Here is a 20,575-nt window from a genome sequence, read left to right as displayed (position 1 = left end):
TTTTGGTAAGAGTATTGTAAAAACATTTTAAGTAAAGCAAAAAAGCATTTTATAGCATTTAAGCTACCGGACTTTTTTTATGTAAGTTAGACAATTGTTCTTTTGTTGTACATAGATCCTCATTTTTTTGTTTTTATTTTTTTATATCGTTTGAGCGTCAGCTCAGGTATTTTAATTTTTCATGTTCCTTATCCGATTACTCGATTATTTGAACTAACTAGTTCATCGATTAATCGAATACAAAAATAATCGATAGCTGCATCCCTAGTATAAATATTTTCTTTCAATTACCTTCACAATTTACCTTGAAGTTGTTTTCGGCATGTCGTCAGTAGCAATGAAGACAAAATGGATGACTAGTTCCCTTAACTGTATCGATTACCAAATTCATTGAGTTGTTGCAGCCTTTATTAAGAAGCTAGTTTAGACAGTAAGATGTCCAAAAATTGGCAAAAATGTGAATTGTTGTTTTCCAAAGTAAAAGATTTTTGTTCATGTCCGACTTTGACTGAAAGCGACACTTGGCAACTTTTCAGTTTTGGTCAATTTTAGCGACGCCGGTGGACAAAAGCGGTAGTGTTTTGCCTTAAGAAAGACTGCGTTATTCATGAGGACAAGCGCACACCCGTACAGTGTTGTAAAATAATCAATCAATCAAAAATCTATCTCACGGTCGCCTGTTGACGGATTAAACAATATTTCTGTTTCCAGAGGCTGTGTGACAGATGAATAGTAATAAGGTAATGAATCCAGTTGTGGCTAAACAATAGCATCTGATGGTTAGCAACCATGTGGCCTGGGTTGACTAAACATTTACTGCAACAGGAGAGGAGACTGTTGTGATCTTGGTTCATGAAACTTTCTTAACCTGGCAATTATAGGACAGAAAGCCCATCAATAACCAAAAGGCCTCTCAATAACTTGCAAACATAACACTGTAAAATGCAAACATTTGCTAATTGCCATAATAATCATCACTCGGTGATGGAAAAATACGGTCTCTAGAAGAGTAACAAAACTTTGCATACTGGCAAAACAGGAGTGGAAACAAACGCACACATCCCAATCCACCGACACAGTGCCAAAAATATCGGATGTTATCGGATTTGTTGGGATGATGTCATAATTCCTATAATCAGACCGATAATTATCGTGCAGTTTTAAGGTGAAGAAGGTCCTAAATGATGAATAGCTTATCAAACTAGTCGTCGATTAATTTTCTAATCGATTAGTCGTCGATTAATCGATTAATTGTTGCACCTCTAGTATTTAGATGTTATAATATATCAGTAAAAAGCTTAAAATTCATGGACAACACTAAAAACTAAGGATGTCCCGATCGCATGTTTTTTGCACACGAGTCCGAGTCACCTGATTTTGAAAATCTGCAACTACAGAGGGGAGGAAAAAACGGGGGGAAAAATGGCTTTTTTCTTATTTTATTTGAACAAAAGTTCCAAACATGTTACAGTACTGTGCTGTTTACAGTACTAAACGTATATTTTTCTTTTGACAATGCCATTGTACTTCTGGATTATTTTTATTACTTTTTATCCCTTAATATATATTTATATAAAAAAAAAACAAAAAACAAAAAACACAAACAATATTTTAATTAAAAATCCAATCCTCTGAAAAATGGCACGATTGCCTCGGCATAATGGTTGCAGAGCTTCTTTATTCATATTCAATTTACCATTACAGAAACATACGAAACATTAATTTGCTCTTAGTTTCGGAAAACTTGAGCAGAAACCTTACAATGAATGGTGGTCCAATACATTTTTATGACAAACACATTCCTAGTCAACTTTTTCCTGACAAAGCTTGTGATCTCAACATTACACAAAACCCCATGCCACTGGATATAAAGCGATGAAATAATTTACGTAAAACAACAGTTCAGACCCATAAGAGTACATTAAAGGAGTCAGCACTTACTTAACTCACCCTGCAGATGCGGAAAGACGGGGTATCTGAACATTGTCGCCATGGTATCTATTTGGGTTTGATTGTCAAGCCTGCTATGTCCTGAATGCACAGCTGTCTGCTTCAAAGCAGAGGCAGTCGGGGATTGTCTGTTTTATAGCTGCGCTTACGCACACGCACTCTCTCTCGCTGTCCCCCCCACCCTTGCTTCTTCTCCCTCCCACCCTTGTTCAATACGTATCACTTCAAAACGATATAATATTTTGCATATATTAGAGGATATTAACATATTTTCCAGCTAATCCCTTGAATACATTTTAACATTTAATCCAAAATGAGGCAAGTATGGCGACCGAACATACAGGACAGTACATGCGTGCAGTCATACAAGGGGGGTTGGTTTGTTTTCTCGAAATCAAAACAACAACATCACTGTAACTGATGCAAAGCGCCGCTAGAGGTCGACATTCTTACATAGGCTTTACGCTGCCGTGTACTGTTACATAACAAAGCAGCCCGAGATAAGGATGGCTTGTAATTGGTTGATTTCAAGGGGAAACAATGCACACAAAGGGATGCTGCTTGATTAAGATTTACAGTGATAATGCTCGTTACTTTGGAATGCTTGTTTTTCGTAATATAGATAGATGTATAGATTAGATGTATAGATAAGATGTATAGATAGCTAGATGTATACATTAGATGTATGTATAGATGTAAGTATAGGTACATTAGATGCATAAATATATATATAAATAGATGATGTATAGATGTATGTCTAGATGTATACAGTAGGTGGATATATAGATAGCTAGATGTACAGATTAGATGTATAGACAGCTAGATGTATAGATAATTATATAGAAAGATGTATAAATGTATAAATGATAGATGTATAGATAGATGTATAAATTAGGTGTATGTATAGATGTATGTACAGATACAGTAGATGTATAGATGTAAGTGTAGCTGGATCGATAGATGTATAAATGGATGTTTTGATGATTGGATGTATAGATGGATAGATAGATGATAGATGGATATAGATGTATAGATGCATGGATAGATGTATAGACAGCTAGATGTATAGATAGCTGGATGTATAGATGGATGGATGGATAGATTGATGTATATGTGGATTGATAGATGTATAGATGGATAGATAGAAAGATGGATGTATAGATAGCTAGATGTACGGATTATATGTATAGATACCTGGATGTATAGATGGATGGATAGATGGATGTATATGTGGATAAATAGATGTATAAATAGATAGATGGATCTATAGATAGATAGGATTAGATGTATATATAGCAAGATGTATAGATAGATGGATAGATGTATAGAAAGATGTATAAATGTATAGATGTATAGGTAAGATAGATGTATGTACAGATACAGTAGATGCATAGATGTAGTGGTGCAACGATTAATTGATTAACTCGAGTATTCGATTAGACAAAAAATATTCAAATTAAATTTTGTTGCTTCGAGTATTCGTTTAATTAAAGTGGCGTTGTAATGGTTTATTTTGAAAGTGTTTGCATTTAGTTTAATTGATTGGGGTGGATACACTGCCCTCTAGTCTGCCTCTTTTCACATGGCTGAATCTAACTGCTCCATGTTAAGACCAACCTAAGCTAAGTTTTTGTTTGAGCTAATGTTTTTTAATGCATTCATAATTTTGTTTATTGGTATATTTAGCTGTTTTTTGTGGGAATATGTGTCTGAAACATTTGTTAAGAGCATTGTGAAAAAACTTTAGCATTTTACAGCATTTAAGCTAGCAGACTTTTTCTATGTAAGTTAGCCAATTGATCTTTTGTTAAACATAGATCCTCATTAAAAAAAAAAAAAAAAAAAAAAAATACGGTTTGAGGTTCAGCTCAGGTATTTTAATTTTTCATGTTCCTTATCCGATTACTCGATTATTCGAACTAACTAGTCCATCGATTAATCGACTACTAAAATATTCGATAACTGCAACCCTACATAGATGTATGTGTAGATCGATAGATAGATAGATGAATAGATGGATGGATGTATAGATGGATATACTAGTAGATGTATAGATAGATGTACAGATTACATGTGTAAATAGCAAGATGTACAAATTAGATGTGTAGCTAGCTAGATGTATAGATAGATAAGACATATAGATGGACGTATAGATGGATAGATGTATAGATAGATGTTTATGTGGATAGATAGATGTATAGATGGATGTATAGATTGATGTACAGACTACATGTATAAATAGCTAGATGTACAAATGAGATGTATAGCTAGCTAGATGTATAGATAGACATAGATGTATAGAATGATGTATAGATGTTGATGTGGAAAAATAGATGTAAAGATGGATGTATTGATGGATAGATATGTATAGATGGATATATAGATAGATCTATAGATAATAGATTTTATTAACAGACTCAATGTCCAAATTACAATAACACAATACAAGAAAAAGATTAAGAAAAAATAATAATACTAGGGGTGTGACCATATCAAAGAGGTGATAATTCAATTTAACTGGGAAGGCTGACAGCGCAGTCAATGGCACTGAAATATTCAAGGTCTGCCATCTCAGTTAAAATAAAGATTTCATATTTACAACTGTCAATGGCAAAGAATGAGTTAATTAAATAACATCATCGCCATATTATCTGTTAATAGTTCCATTCACTCCTCAAAATTATTATTTTTTTAACAGTGAAAGTCAAGTGTGATGAATGGCCTTGCAGTCAGTAAGACGGGATTTGCGTAAATTAACCATGGGCCGTAAAGGGGGTCAGGTCTGCGTGCGAGCCCGAGCATGCTGCGCACATCAAAGGTGGGTTTTGTTGGTGCCACTAGCAGGGGGCGGAGGCTCTCAAAGGCTGGCAGTGTTGTCGAAGTGTCCGTTAGCTTAACACATGTGCTCCCACTTCCTGTGCGGCCCCAGGCTGAGGGGAAGTGACATAGTGAGTTCAAAGGGGTCTTGCAACCTCAAATTGGGGCCCCTGCTTCATTTTGCTCTTCCCGCTGCTTCTCTTAAATGTTAGGTTTACTGTCGCCTCTGGTTACATTAGGAGTTCTACACAATCCCTTAAAACTTTCTGCAGGACCCAACTTGCAAATTTTGTGATTGGAAAAAAGCTTGGGTACTGTAGCTATTGCAATCTGCCTATTCTGAATACCAGGGATGTCCTGATCCGATCACGTGATCAGAAATCGGGGCGATCGCGCCATTTTTCAGAGGATTGGAATCGGGTTGAAAGGATCGGGTTTTTATTGAAAAAATGTGTTTTTCTGCTTCGTGCTCGCACAGCCTCTCACCCTTCCTCCTTCTAAGCAGCGCAGCTTGCGTTTGGTACTGAAAGTTAACAATGATTGACAGGTTTGTAGCTTTGATCGTGCCAGAGAAGCTTGGCAGCTCTGCGGTCAAAGGCACGAATGTGTCAATTAGGCATGTTCCAGTTCCTGTTTTCAAGGTTTACCGTGGTATGAAAACGTCATGGTTTCAAAACCACTAAAATTTTCCATCATACCGTAGTACGGTATTAGCTATTTTTTTTGTGTCCCAAAAATGCAGCAAGTAATCTGTGGCTTGGAGCAGCAGTGCTTACCTCTCCAGTCTTTCGGTGAAACTACACCTGAGCTTTCCCCGATCCCCCCACCACAAATTTTTTTTTGAATTTTAATTTTTTAAAAAATGTATCACGTTTAAATATTTAACGCAATTAATGCATGCATCGCACGACCCACTCACTTTTGTCGCACTCAATCTGTAATGGCGCCGTTTTACCTATATAGAGAGATAAAAGGCAACGTAAAATGAGTAGAGTGAATTTTGGCAGCCTTTGGAGCCTTTTTTTAATTGGCTAAAGCCTTACAATCCCTCTCCCTACGATTAGAAATATCGTGGGAAGCAATGTGGCGATGCAAGGTAGCAGTTGATCTTTATCTTAACCCCTTATGTTATTTCCCATTGCAGAAAAGATATCAATAGGTAGCACGACGCACAGTCATGGTTCCACTTCCCATCATGCATTTGGGCATGGAGCCCCAGAACGAGGCAGATTGACCGTCAATTTGAACTTCTTCCATTTTCTAATAATCGCTCCAACAGTTGTTAACCTTCTCACCAAGCTGCTTGCTTATTTTCCTGTAGCCCATCCCAGCCTTGTGCAGGTCTATTATTTTATCCCTGATGTCCTTACACAGTTCTTTGGTCTTGGCCATTGTGGAGTGGTTGGAGTTTGTTTGTTTGAGCATGTGAACAGGTGATTTTTATACAAGTAACAAGTTCAAACAGGTGCAGTTACTTCCGGTAATGAGTGGAGAACAGGAGGGGTTCTTAAAAAAGAACTAAGAGCCGAAATATTTACTAGTTGGTAATGTATCAAATACTTATTTCATGCAGTTAAATACAAATTTATTATTTAAAAATTATACAATGTGATTTTCTGGATTTTTGTATTAGATTCCGTCCCTCACAGTTGAAGAGAACTTATGATACAAATTACAGACATGGCTACCTGGCTTGCAAGTGGGAAAACCAGCAAAATCGGCAGTGTATCAAATACTTGTTCTCCCCACTGTATGTGTAAGTCCACTTATATATTTCTAAGGGTTCTTGTTCTTATGTTGAGCAACTTGAGCTGTGGATGTGGGTTAGGCTATAAGTTCCATTAAAATGCTATTGAAAAGTTGTCATTAATTAATTTTTTTGTTATTTTATATATTTAATTTAACATTACATTGATGTTGATGTTCCAATTTCCGAATACGTTGTGAAAAAAAAAATCCTGCGCAATGGAATAAAATACATCTCAAAATAACTCATTCTAGAGCTATAATTGCAATACCGTGATAGCGTGAAACCGCAGTGTTTTTGCTTAAGGTTATCATACCGTCAAAATCTCAAACCGGCACATGCCTGCTAGCGTCAATCATCGTTTAGCTTGCTACACACTAACGGCAGTGTGCTGCGGCAACTCATTGTGCAACTGAGAGGCTGTTCTCAGCAGTGTGAGCGTCAAAGCTTGAGTGGGTTTGAGTGGACTTACTCAATGAAGCATTCAATCAAGACAAGCATTTTTCTATGTTATTCTTGTTGAAAAATAATTCACATGATGAAGGCGGCACGGTGGGTCAGTAACATGTTTGGAACTTTAGTTCAAAAAAGTCTTTTCTTCGGTATCGGATTGTGACTCAAAATCAAGTGACTCGGGTGCAAAAATATCTGATCAGGACACTCCTATATAATATGATTCATTTAGGCTGCATGCATATCTGTTTCCAAAGGGAATCCTCCTCAAATCTGATTTTTAGGTCTGACTGTTCACACCATTTTAAGCAAGTGTCCAAATCCGATCAGGGCCTGTTCAGAATGGACCACACTATTGACACACCTGACAGGTTGCTTTGGCAACGAAGGCGTCATCCAGCAATGTGACATCACTGACAGTCGGATCTTATTTGAGCTGTTCAGATTACGACACATTTTGACTATTCGATACAAAAACACCTCCCGTATGTGGTTTCAATCAGTCTCATAAAAATCTGATGTCTCTGCTTTGTGACTGTTCAGACTACAAAATAACCCTCTAGTTTCAATCTGGATGGGCTAAAAATCAATTTCGGCTGCCAGCCTGAACAAGGCCAAAAGCACCCTTACTATAAGACATTGTTGCTGTTTGAATGCTCTCGACAGTTTGGGAAAAGTTTCATTTTCACCCACCACCACGCCAAACAATGTACGGCTTTGTTGAGGGATTTGACAATTTAATCTTCCAAATACTGTTGCCGCAAAGACTTGTTCTTTAATGTTCCTACACAACATGCCTACTCCTATGACAATGCAAAAAAAATCTCCAATTGATGCCCACAATCGAGCATGCACACTTTTAATGTCCCTCTTAGTTGAGTCACCTTTTTTAGCCATTAAAGCAGCAGGAGTCTTCAATTATGACACTAAAAGCTTGGCACCTCAAACCACTGGGATGACTGCCAATTCTGTTGAGCGAAGCCCTTTCATTTGCAAAACCTCCACTGTTTTGTTTTGTTTTTTTTAACCACAGAAGGGTTTTCTTCAGTGGTCATCCTTAGGATTCAACTCAAAGCGTCTCCATCCCCACACTGGGGGTTCTCCAAAACAATGCCCGCCATGAATGAACAGGAAGATTTGTATGGCTGCTTTTACTAGCTCATTTCCATTGAGCCAGGTACATTTTGTGCAGTTAATTTTCCTTGATTATTTTGAGGGCTGCAGCTATCGAATATTTTAGTAATCAAGTAATCGACTAAAAAACCTATCGATTAATCGAGTAATCGGATAAAACATATTTTTTTAGGTGAACAGCAATTATAAATCTACATGAGGAAACAAGACATTTAATCTAATATTGAACCATTTTCAGTCAACCAATGTCTTTATTTTCGATGTGCATTGTTGAAAACAGCCAACAATTGCCTCTCAGATGTGACTAGAATAAAAAAAAAAAGACCAATTCACTGCTTTCACTCCAAAAACTTTTAGATCTTATAATATACATTGGGGTTGTTCCGATCATGTTTTTTTGCTCCCGATCCGATCCCGATCATTTTAGTTTGAGTATCTGCCGATCCCGATATTTCCCGATCCGATTGCTTTTTTTTGCTCCAGATTCAATTCCAATCATTCCCGATCATTTTTCCCGATCATATACATTTTGGCAATGCATTAAGAAAAAATGAATAAAACTCTGACGAATATATACGTTCAACATACAGTACATAAGTACAGTATTTGTTTATTATGACAATAAACCCTCAAGATGGCATTTACATTATTAACATTCTTTCTGTGAGAGGGATCCACGGACAGAAAGACTTGTGACTTTGTATATTGTGACAAAATATTGCCATCTAGTGTATTTGTTGAGCTTTCAGTAAATGATACTGTAGCCTTTCCCAAATGCATGATGGGAAGTGGAACCATGACTGTGCGTAGTGCTACCAATTGATATATCTTCTCTGCGTTGGGAAATAACATAAGGTGTTAAGAAAAAGATCAATTGCTACCTTGCTTCCCCACATTGCTTCCCATGATATTTGTAATCGTAGGGAGAGTGATTGTAAGGCTTTAGCCAATTAAAAATAGGCTCCAAAGGCTGCCAAAATTCACTCTATTCATTTTGCGCTGCCTTTCATCTCTCTATATAGGTAAAACGGCTCCATTACAGATTGAGCGCGACAATGCGTGAGTGGGTCATGCAGCGCATGCATTGATTGCGTAAAATATTTTAACGTGATACATTTTTTAAAAAATTAATTACCGCCGTTATCGGGATAAATTTGATAACCCTACCTTAAGCCTAAATAAAGACTCTGGATGAGTGTAACATATTATGTCTGTAACGTTAAATACAATTAGAAAACGATTTAATTCAAATATATATAAAATGGCATGGCCGATATATTATTCCGATACTTTGAAAATGACGTGATCGGACCCGATCGATCGGCACATCTCTAACAATAATAATACATTTGATTTATAACGGACTTTACATTTGAAAAACAAATCTCGAAGTGCACATTGCCAAAAAAAAAAAAAAAAAAAAAATTACAGGACTAAGAATAAAAGAGTAAAAGAAAAACAGACAGAACCACAGATAAAATCAGATACCAATCAGATAAGAATAAGACAGTCAAATAAAACTAGCTAGAATAAGCTTTTTTAAAAAGGTGAGTTTTTAGTCCTTTTCTAAATGCATCCACCGTCTGCGGTGCTCTGAGGTGGTCTGGGAGGGCGTTCAACAGACGGGGAGCAGCAGCTGCAAAGGCCCTGTCGCCCATAGTCTTGTTTGGTTCTTGTATTATTAATTATTATTATTATTATTATTAACGGTTGATTCACAACATTACATTTTTTGAATGTAGTTTAAAGCTGCTGATGCAGAATGGGGACTTGAGTATTTTATATACTGTTTTCAATTGTTAACTTGATACCGAAATAGTAGTTTGGTTTAGCCTGAGAGGATTTTTGAACAATTTTGGAACTAATATACAAGACATTAATAGTGGGGGTGGGGGGGGGGGGATACACCAATAATCGTGTTATAATCGAATCGTAGCCTCTGAATCGTAATCGAATCGTTAGGTGCCCAAAGATTCCCATCTCTAACCCCAAGTAACGATGTCAGGCTTTCGTTGTTGTTTTCTAAAAGATTTATTTCAATCACAACACGGCGACAGCTAATAAAAGCTGAGTGTTCCCTCTATTTCCCACGTGATGCATTCAAATGCGTTCAAGAAAAAAACTTCTCGCAAAACGGAGTTCGATACCCTGGTCTAGGAGTAATTTCGAAATTTCCCGCCGGCGATTAACGAGTTTCCAGTTTAGAGTAAACCGCTCGGACAATGACTTACAACATGAGGCTGCTCTTGTGCAAATGCAGGCATACCTTGCAGAAAAAGGGGGCCTTAAACATAGCGCGGACAGGTATAAAAATAGTCGGCAAAATACCCCAGAGAAAATTATCTGTCATAGTGTAGACGTAGCCTTAGAACGATCCTTGGTCTTAGACTTCAACCCATCTTTATCAGGCCTTCCTTTTCCAAGATTTTGAACATTTTGCTTTCATATGACCTGACCTTGATCTGTAACCCTCTAAAGTTTGGAGAGTTTTCAATTTTCTGCCTCAACTCAAGAGCCAAAGATATGTACATTTCTCAGGTCTTACCCTTTTAAGACTTTGTAGAATTTCTTACGCAGCTTATACTCTAAAAGGTCAACAGGGAAGCCCTACTAGGTGGCCTGAGAAAGGGCTTTACACTGGACCGATCGTGTCCAGACTATGTATTTTCAATTTCAACACCTCTATGTTCCTTTGTATTCCTCCCAATGTGCCTCTTTAGCACAACACTTACCGCTGTTCCGGGAATCCCATTACAAGACTTTTGTTTATTGCTCTTGGGAACCAAAACACCCTCCCATCCCCAGGCAACACTCACAGTAAGACAGAAAATGCAATGAGCCTTCCAAAAGAAGTCTGTGAGCTGTCTAGAAAAAAAATAAAGCATTTATAAGGATACTCAATGAAATGCATTCAGGCATTAAATGAGAGTGAAGTTGGAAGAAAAAGGAGTAAAACTGGGTCAGTCAGTCACCGGGAAGTGGAAAGGGGAGTTGGCCCAAGACACATTTCCACTGTTTACCTCACTGTTCTCTGCCATTCGCATGGCCTGCACTGACAAATCCCACATGCAATGAATCATCACTATTGTCACCGCACAGAAAATATAATCAATCAAGAAAGAAAGCACCTTATTTCACTTCGTAATATTGACAGCTCGAGGGTAAAAAGAGGAAGTGAATTGACAAATGACAGATCGTGTTATGTCAACATTTCTCTGATTACCAACTTCCCCGTTTCTCTTCCGCCAAGGAAACATCAAGAATTCAACCACAATATTGTGCGTGTCAGTACTGCAGCAGGCCTCTCTTTGGTTTGTGTTTTGCAATTTTGGGGGCTATTATTTTAAAACAACTTTCACAAAGACCACACTTGTAATCAGACCCACAGAAGACATTCAAAATTTAAAATGAACCTCGGATTTAAAGACTTGTAGGCTATAATAAGCCACAATTGTTCTCTTTTACTAAAATATGTTGTTAGAAACATATATTATTGCCAATGATCTAAAAATCTGTAATATTTAGTACATGTTTTGACCAACGGTGGGCGCCATGTTATAAACGCGCAATGCACGCTGGGAGTGATGATGCAGTTAGGCTGGACTGGGAGAATAGCTGTGCTAGCTAGCTAGCGAAGCTAGTATGATGACTGAAATGATTTTGTCACATTCTGCTGCTGGTCAGATTGTTTTGTTACAGAGCTGTGGGATGAGTTCCCAAGTCGTACCTGAATCTAATTCAAGCTCATTAGCAGTGTCTTTAAACCGATCCTAAGCGGCTTGCTGAGATATTGATTTGCTATTTGACAGTTTGTATATCCCTTCGTTGCTAGTTGAATCATTCCCTTGTTTTTTTCATTTGTCTGCCTCTCACCGCAGTTTCCCCTTGTTTTTTTTTATTTTTTATTTTTATTGATCCCGACCTACATTCACGAACCCTTTTTTGTGTTCCTTTTCGCGATCGCTTTTTTTTGTGTGTTCAATGAACCTTTTTACACAGTTCCTATGTTATTGTTGCCTGCTTGTTGTCTGAAGTGAGCTGCGTTTTCTAAGTCCCTCATCAAGCCAGCCGCACTTTTTCAGTTGCGTTTCAGGTTTCACTGCACAGACAACACATGTGGGTTAAGTTTGCTTTAGCGCTGCAACGATTAATCGATTAACTTGAGTAACTCGATGAGGAAAAAAAGATTCGAATAAATGTTATGCCTAATGTGACATTGTTTCTGTCATATGTTCACAATGCGTAAGATTTGTATATTGTACGTGGAGTACGTCAGCTTGCATCGTAGCAGTGTTTGTGTCGTGTCACTCATGTGAGATGTGCTACGCCTCTCCTTCACTCTCCTCAACGGAGTTTAGGATGTGTCTAAACCTAGGCTGTGCTCCATCTTGCTTGTTTGGAGACACGGTAAGATTTGTTTTCCTATCTTGGGAAGAGAATATGCAATGCTGGTTTAGCTTTTAAAGGTCCGTGCTGAGTGATCATCAGACGCTAAATGTAACTCCTAGCGCTAGAATTTATGTTAACATTAGCTTCACAATGGCGAGCGTTCTCATAAAACATGTCATTATTAAGTCATCGTGACGTCATAGTCACAAAAAGATTGTTCGTCGACGAAATATTTTTGTATTTTCATTATTGATGGAAACAACACTGGTTCTGAGTTTAGGTAACAACAGAACTCAAATTGAATTTTGCATTTTATTAGACTGTATGTGTCCGGTTTCCATACTACATATTATAGTAGCATCATGCTGAAATCATTTTGGCACAATGCTATATATACAGTACAATGGAAAACACTGTGTGTTTCATAATGACTTGCTTAAAACGTGGCTTGGGAGACTAGAACATAACAAGGCAAATGCCAGTTTTTGTCCGACAAGACGAAAACGAATTAAATTTCTCTGCTTCGAGTATTCGTTTAATTAAAATGGAATTGTCATGGTTTGTTTTGAAAGCGTTTGCATTTAGTTTTATTAATTTGGGTGGATACACTGCCCTCTAGTGGCAACAGTGAATATGACATAACTCATTTCACAAGGCTGAATCCAGCTGTTCCCTGTTAAGACCAACAAGAGCTAAGTTTTTGTTTGCGCTAATGTTTTTTTAATGCATTCGTAATTTATTTTATGCGTATATTTAGCTTTTTTGTAGAAATATGTGTTTGAACCACTTGTTGAGAGGAATGAAACAAAAGTTAGCATTTTAGAGCATTTAAACTAGCAGACTTTTGCTATGTAAGTTAGCCAATTGTTCTTTTGTTGTACTTCGATCCCCATTTATTTATACTAACTAGTTCATCGATTAATTGACTACTAAAATAATCGATAGCTGCAGCCCTAGATTGCTTTATAAGGAATATCATGACTCCAACGTCACGCGAAAGTATAGTCCTGTGGTCTACGCGTTCGTCTGTCACACGGGAAACGGCGGTTTGAATCCCGCTGGAGACCTTCATTTAATTGCTTTTGCCACTGGTTTTGTGAAATATGAGCAGTGTTTTCCTGCTCATTCATTTTCTGCTCGGGTTCAAATTGGAAGGGCAGAACTGACGACATGGTTATACAGCTAACGAGTGACACTGTGGAAGTACGGAAGCGCTGCCCAGTGACATCACGTCCCAGAGTGCAGTGCGTCGTCAATTACAATGGCGACTTACTAGTTAAAATTTTTCAAATTTTCAACTCATACATTTATCTTTTAAGAACTACAAGTCTTCACGGCACAAAAAATACTTTGCCCAGCACGGTAAGAAAAAGTTGTCACACGGTGCAAGCAGGCAGGCTCAAATATCATCATAATTACTGTTTTTTTCCCCTCATTTCCCAAGCAGCAATTATAGTTCTGTTTTAGGAATTCCACTATAAAGATTGCAGTGATTACATGAATATAAATACACCTCATAGCCACCCATTTGATTTCCCTGATCAGGCTATAAAAAGGCACTAAGGTCAAGCAGCTGGCGGTCATCTTCACAATCTGACCGCTCTTTCCTGTCCGGGACAGGGATGTGAATGCCGGAAGGGCTTTTCAAGGCTTGCTGCGGGCTGGGGGTAATCCCTTTCGACTGGATGGTGTTGACCACGCCCATTTTGTCATCTGCACACTAGGATGTGTTTTCCACAGGAAGACATATAGGGATCATGTTTGCAAAATAGAACGGTCGGCATCTAGCAGTTTGTGCTGAATATTGAGCCGTAAAAGGGGCCTTACAATGGATTTAAACTATTTCGCTGGCAGCCTCTCCTAGACATAACGAACTGGTCGTCTTTCGCCCTCAATTGCAGCTAAATATGATACAGTGCCCTCCATAATTATTGGAACCCCTGAAAAAGATGTGTTTTTTAGCTTCTAATATTTTTTTTTAATTCAAATAATATGGGACCTTAATGGGGAAAAAAGAGAAAAATCCAACCTTCAATACAAGTGCATTTATTATTACAGTGGGGAAAAAATCCCACATAAAGAAAAAAATATTTGACATCAAATAATGTGTGTCACAATTATTAGCACCCCTGGTGCTAATACTTTGTACAACCCCCTTTTGCCAACAAAACAAGGTCTGGGGCCTGAGATGGCCATGGGAGGAGCTTGGCAGTGGGTTTAGGCTCACCTAAAGGACTGCATTATCTAAATTTTATTTAGAATTTTTATTTTAACTTAACATTATACATATGTTCCAATTTGCTAATTTTTGAAAAAATAAAAATCCTGTTCAATGGATTTTTTTTCTAAACCCAGACATCTCAAAGTAACATATTTTAGAGCTGTAATTGCAATACCATGAAACCGTGACATTTTGGCTTAAGGTTTTCATACCGTCAGAATATCATACCGGTGTTCTACCAAAATCTTCTACATCGGCGAAACATCCTACATTAGTCGAATGTGACACCCAAAGTACTACCGTGCGCTCTAAACTTGTTTTGTTTAGATGCATACAGGAATAACGTACTAAAAAAATGCCTGCAGAAAATACTTAAATGTAGTTATATCAAATGAGGACTGTTTAAATACGCTACGTGACTAATGTGGTCAAATGCTTCAAAGCTAACACAAAAAAAAACAATGGTTAAAAGTAGGAGAGGGTAATACATGCAAAAAGTATCTTTCAGGCAGTGAAAACGTTCTAAATAACTAAATAAAAACAAAAATAGTGAGTACTGTATTTTTCGGACTACAAGTCGCTCCTGAGTATAAGTCGATCCAGCCATAAAATGCCCAACGAAGAGAAAAAAAACATATACAAGTCGCACCGAAGTATAAGTCGAATTTTTGGGGGAAATTTACTTGATAAAATCCAACACATAGAACAGACATGTCATCTTGAAAGGCAATTTAATATAAAAATACAATAGAGAACAACATGCTAAATAAATGTACAGTGTACAGTGCATGAACAACGAAATGTGAATATACTGTCCTACGCTACGGCTCGGTCCTGGCTATACAGCGAACTCCCAAAAGACAATGCTGGACGTCCGTATAATTTGCTGAATCAATTTGGTCCTCGATAGAAAACAGGTTCGCATCAACGTAAATAAATGATAATTAGGTACTATTAGTAATAAGTAACAGGTTAGCATGCGTTCGCTATCATTAGCACATCGTTCAAACAACCACACAACTGGCTCTAAGTGTCCGACCGCGGGTGGAAAACACACAACAACAACAGAAAAGATGATACACGCAAGCGTTGCCTCTGTAGAGATGATTTAAAAGCATAAACAATGAAAGTAGGTTCGCAGCCGTCTATTCTCTCTCGCTAACTCGCCCACTCACTCACTCAGAGCAACGTAGCTGTCCGTCTTCTTCTGGCGTGTGAGCACTCTTCTTCACGTAAACAAGTGCGAGTGCGCCCTCACGTGGGCGTGAAAGCGCCACAAACTAAATGCATCCATTTCAAGATAAACAAAGTCAATAATACAATTGAACATACACTGCCAAAGGCAGAACGCGAACGTGGCCATAGCTAAAAAGAGTTATTCAGATAACTATAGCATAAGAACATGCTAACAACTTTACAAAACCATCAGTGTCACTGCAAAACACCAAAATAACATGTGAAATTATATCATAATGTGTTAATAATTCCACACATAAGTCGCTCCTGAGTATAAGTCGCACCCCCAGCCAAAATATGAAAAAAAAACCGCGACTTATAGTCCGAAAAATACGGTACTCGCCGCTTCTAACCGATGTGCGCACGCATGTGGATGCTTGCGCAAGCGCGCTGAGCATTGTTTAGGACGTTTCGCCGCGTAGTAAGGAATGGCCGAACACCGGCACATGCCTAGTTGCAAGGCTTCATTGCTTCGAGAGGTTTCATTTGGCCATCCCTGATCAATGTAATCTCTCAGTTTTCTTGAGAGAGAGACAACCTCTGCTGCCACCTGCTGTCAATACGGTTGTCGTCGCAAAAAATTGCAACTTGTGCCTCATGCCTCCCAGCATGCAATGCGACACTGAGTCAATGTTCCGCGCAAATTAGTTCTTCAGTTACTGTTCCAATTGTTTCATTAATTGGTAGTTATGTTCTTAACATTGTTTTTTTTTTTTTTTTTTATGTAATAATTTAATTTTGTTTTATAACCGCCAGTTTGATTGTCCTTTGGTTTAATTACCTGCTATTACCGTAATTTCCCGAATATAACGCACTTTTCCCCCCAAAATCAACTTGTAAAATCATGGTGCGCATTATAAACGGGTACATGGATGGAGACAGAAATATATATACATATATAAACCGATTTTTTAATTGACACGGCTACGTTGTGTTCAAGAAACATATGCAGCGATCCGTTGCCGACCATTACGGTATGTGACGTCACCATTTTGTTTCGGTAATACTTCACTCTGATCGGCCGAATGATTTCGTCTGTGTTAAATTCTGCTTTTTTCACTCTTCATAAAGCACAGAATTTAGTTTCTTGAACTCATTTGAGTCAACATTTATTGCAGCTCCGCAACTCGGACCATAACAAACGTAACAACACAGACTTCCTGTGTGTGTCCGTCAACTATATATGTCTCCCGGGAAACTCAAACCCAAATAACAATAGTTCCTATTGTTACTGTCGTGTTTGTTTTATCTTGTCTTGAAAAAAAAAACTAGAATACTTCGAGTGCCATGTCCAACGGTTTATTTCTTGCTTTCAATGAACTTAAATGTCGACAGTCCGGCTATAATGCGGCACTCTTTTGTCTAGCCTCAGCGGCTCTCTGGCTCATAGACAATCACAACATAGATATGACAATACAGCAGCATGGATCCAACAGTGCCACAACATAGAACAACGATATGTCACAGTGTCGACAACGATGAGCTCTCTCGGATTTCCGACTTACGTTCTCACTTTCATTTTACCGTATCAATCCATGGAAGAAACATTTATTCATCATGATGAAACGAGCATGTTATACAGCAGCCTTTAAAAGAAAAGTCACATTTGTTTTGTTTTCTCCTAGATTCTGGTAAATTGGAGAAGTTGTCAAATCATATTATTACCGTAAATATTGTCAGTTTATGGTAATGTTTTGAACTACCAATATGTTATGCTTGTGATGTGTTTCACCATTCAGTAAAATGACATTTCTGTATCTGTACACGAGCTCGGTTTTCTTGTATTCTTCTGTTTATTGGTGCTAAAATTTATAAACGGGTACAATAATTTCCCCTAGATTTTACAAGTAAATTTGGGGTGCGCATTATACACGGGTGCGCCTTTTATTCGGGAAATTACGGTACTTGTTATTGTTCGTGAAGCTGGTGGTAGCGTGTTCTTCTGCTTCTTCATCATAAGCGGGATTGAGACTTTCCTGCCTCATGAGCACCTCAAAATGGCTAGTGGCTCCTCATGGTAAAGATGAGCAGCAAAGCAATTTCACTAAAATATTTAGTACTTAGTCTATATAGACACCGATCAATTTTTTTAAACCAGATGCGTATGTTATGTATCGCGATACAACATCAAACAATATTTTGTACTAAATCTAGTACATAATGTATGTGTTGCATGTAAGTCAACTTTATAGGGTCTATTTCTAAAAACAATAAAAATTCAGATTGTTTCACAGAAGGAAGGTCCGACTCGCGTGGAAAAAAAACATCGTCAATACCCCTGAAGCAACCCCCACACTTTTCTGTGCAACTCTCTCTTGTCACACACACACAAACATTTACACACACCCTTGCGTTACATGCCGGACGGATCCTGGTACTCGCCCAGCAGCTTGTCTGTTAATGAAGCGGCCATTCAGCCATAAACACGAGAGGCCTTAATTAAAGCACACAGATAGATAAGACGGGCTTTTAACTGACAGCTGTACGGGAGGTCGGGGGTGGGGGGGTTCGAGTGCGTGCGAAGGAGAAAGTGTGACAGAAAGAAGTGCTTGAGGGAGTGGGAGCTTGCGGTAACAATGAGCTCACTTCCTGTATGTGCAATGTACCCGCCACGGGTACGTAGGCCTGACAAAAAAAGTGACAGTAGAGCCACGCGGTGACTTAAATCAAACTTTAAAACAATGGTGTCGTATATTTTCAGCTATCTCAAACACAATCATTGACAGCGCATTTGTAAGCCGAGCACTCATGGGCCGGCATCATACGTACAGAAAACGTGCTAATGCTTCACTCACCCTCAGGAAGTGAAGTGGTGCCAATGTGTGGAAAGACAGAAAGGGGTTAATTAGATAGGGAAGAAAAAAAACTTATGGCGAAAGGGTTGTGGACATTATAACAGAGTTAACTAATGTGCTTAAAGCATGCAATTTAATATGGTGTAGGCCAAGACATGCCAAGGAGTTAATAGTAACTCTGGAAGGCAGCAATCATTAAGTTATTGAATAGTGCTGGGAAAAAAAAATCTGGGGTGAAAAATACTTTTAAAAAAATAGTTTTTGTATTGATTTTAGTGTTGTTTTCTGGTTAGGTTTTACAATTTTGGATCACAAAAATTTCGGTTCAACCCCTTCTTGCCAAATGTATCACATTTGATACGCTTTGACTTTCATGATATTGAGACTAATTCAGAATTTTGAAATATCTTTCCTCAAAAAAAGTCAACTCATGCCTTTGCAGCTTCCATGAGAAAAAGGATTTAGCAAGGGTTATAGATATTAGAGTGCCGATTACACATATTCATTTTTTTTTTTTTTAACAAATTTGAAAAAAAGATTTCATTAAGACCTCATTTTTCAAATTTTGTGATTCTCTGACAATTGCTTCATATTGCAGGCATTATGACTGAATGAGGCTTTTCTAATTAGAAATTCATATAACTTTAATCATATTATTAACCCTACGAACGAGTTCTATTCCTACGCTGGTGACGTAACCCGAATTTCTGCATAGGTCGGAATTAACCCTTTAAAATTTCAAAATAACAATCCAAAAAGTCTAAATTTAAGTTTAAATGGTGGAGGACACACTGCCCTCAGGTGACAACGTTGGGTCTGGCTGGACTGCCGTTCAAAAATGCTTGTCATAAGACTGCCATAAGACCGCCATTATGACATGACACTATCATGGGCATTAATGAATTCTTATGACAGATGTCATTAAGGGTAATCCGGTAAATTATGTCCCTAACTCCATTCATGTCGAGCTCATATGTTTTCCATCCATTCAAAAGTGAGATCTGTCAAAAGCATTCGTTAATGCTAATTGCAGTGTCGTGTCATAAGTATGATGGGCTTATGACAGTCTTATGGCACCACTGTCAAAAAAAGTGGCATGTCATACAGTGGGGAGAACAAGTATTTTATACACTGCTAATGGGAAAACCCATTGGTAGTGTATCAAATACTTGTTCTCCCCACTGTAAGTATGATATGCATATGGCAGTCTTATGGCACCACTGTCAAAAAAAAGTGTCACCAAATACCATAACTAACAATTAATGAAACAACTGGAACTGTAACTATAGAAATAATTAGCACAAAACATGAATTTTGATTGTTATTTACCTCTGTAGCACTGCAATGCATGCTGGGAGGCATGTTGGATGACAACAGTGTTGACAGCACGTGGCAGCAGAGAAATGAAGCTTTGCAACCAATTAGTTCAAAGCTTCATTGTGGTTAATTTCATCTTATGACAGTTTTAGGATGTCGCTGTCAAATAAAGTGGTTAATATCTTTTGGTGTAAATATTAAAGATGTCCCGATCGATCGTCCGATCACCTCATTTTCAAAGTATCGGAATCTGCAAAAAAAATATCGGACATGCCTTTTTTTTTTAATATATATATATTTTTTAATTGAATCGTTTTCTAATTGTATTCAACGTTACAGACAAAATGTCTTACACTCATCCAGAGTCTTTAGTTTTGGCTTAAAATGGGGCTATCAAATTTATCGCATTACCGGCGGTAATTAATGTTTTTTAAAATTAATCACATTAAAATATTTAACTGCAATTACCGTATGCGCTGCACGACCCACTCACGCCCTGTCGCGTTCAATCTATAA

At 37.9% G+C, this 20,575-nt stretch overlaps 1 protein-coding gene across 8 annotated transcripts in view; it reads right to left on the bottom strand.

The window, feature by feature from the left end:
* The window catches only part of LOC130915915 (protein FAM107B-like), a 68,874-nt gene that overhangs the window by 20,740 nt on the left and 27,559 nt on the right, over positions 1-20,575 (bottom strand). Inside the window, exon 1 of one of the 8 annotated variants that reach the window (XM_057836143.1) lies at positions 1,942-2,095. The exons of 4 other annotated variants lie outside the window; for them this stretch is intronic. In XM_057836143.1, the coding sequence (XP_057692126.1) occupies positions 1,942-1,993 (52 nt within the window). In that variant the 5' untranslated portion in view covers positions 1,994-2,095. Of the gene's footprint in view, positions 1-1,941; positions 2,096-20,575 lie in introns of those variants that run through there. 3 more of the 8 variants (XM_057836144.1, XM_057836140.1, XM_057836141.1) reach the window with 3 other exon arrangements.

The sequence above is a fragment of the Corythoichthys intestinalis genome, chromosome 5, assembly GCF_030265065.1.
Source record: "Corythoichthys intestinalis isolate RoL2023-P3 chromosome 5, ASM3026506v1, whole genome shotgun sequence".
Classification (NCBI taxonomy): domain Eukaryota; kingdom Metazoa; phylum Chordata; class Actinopteri; order Syngnathiformes; family Syngnathidae; genus Corythoichthys; species Corythoichthys intestinalis.
The sequence above is the reverse complement of the archived record's forward strand: the minus strand, read 5'-3'. Positions and strand labels throughout refer to the sequence as shown.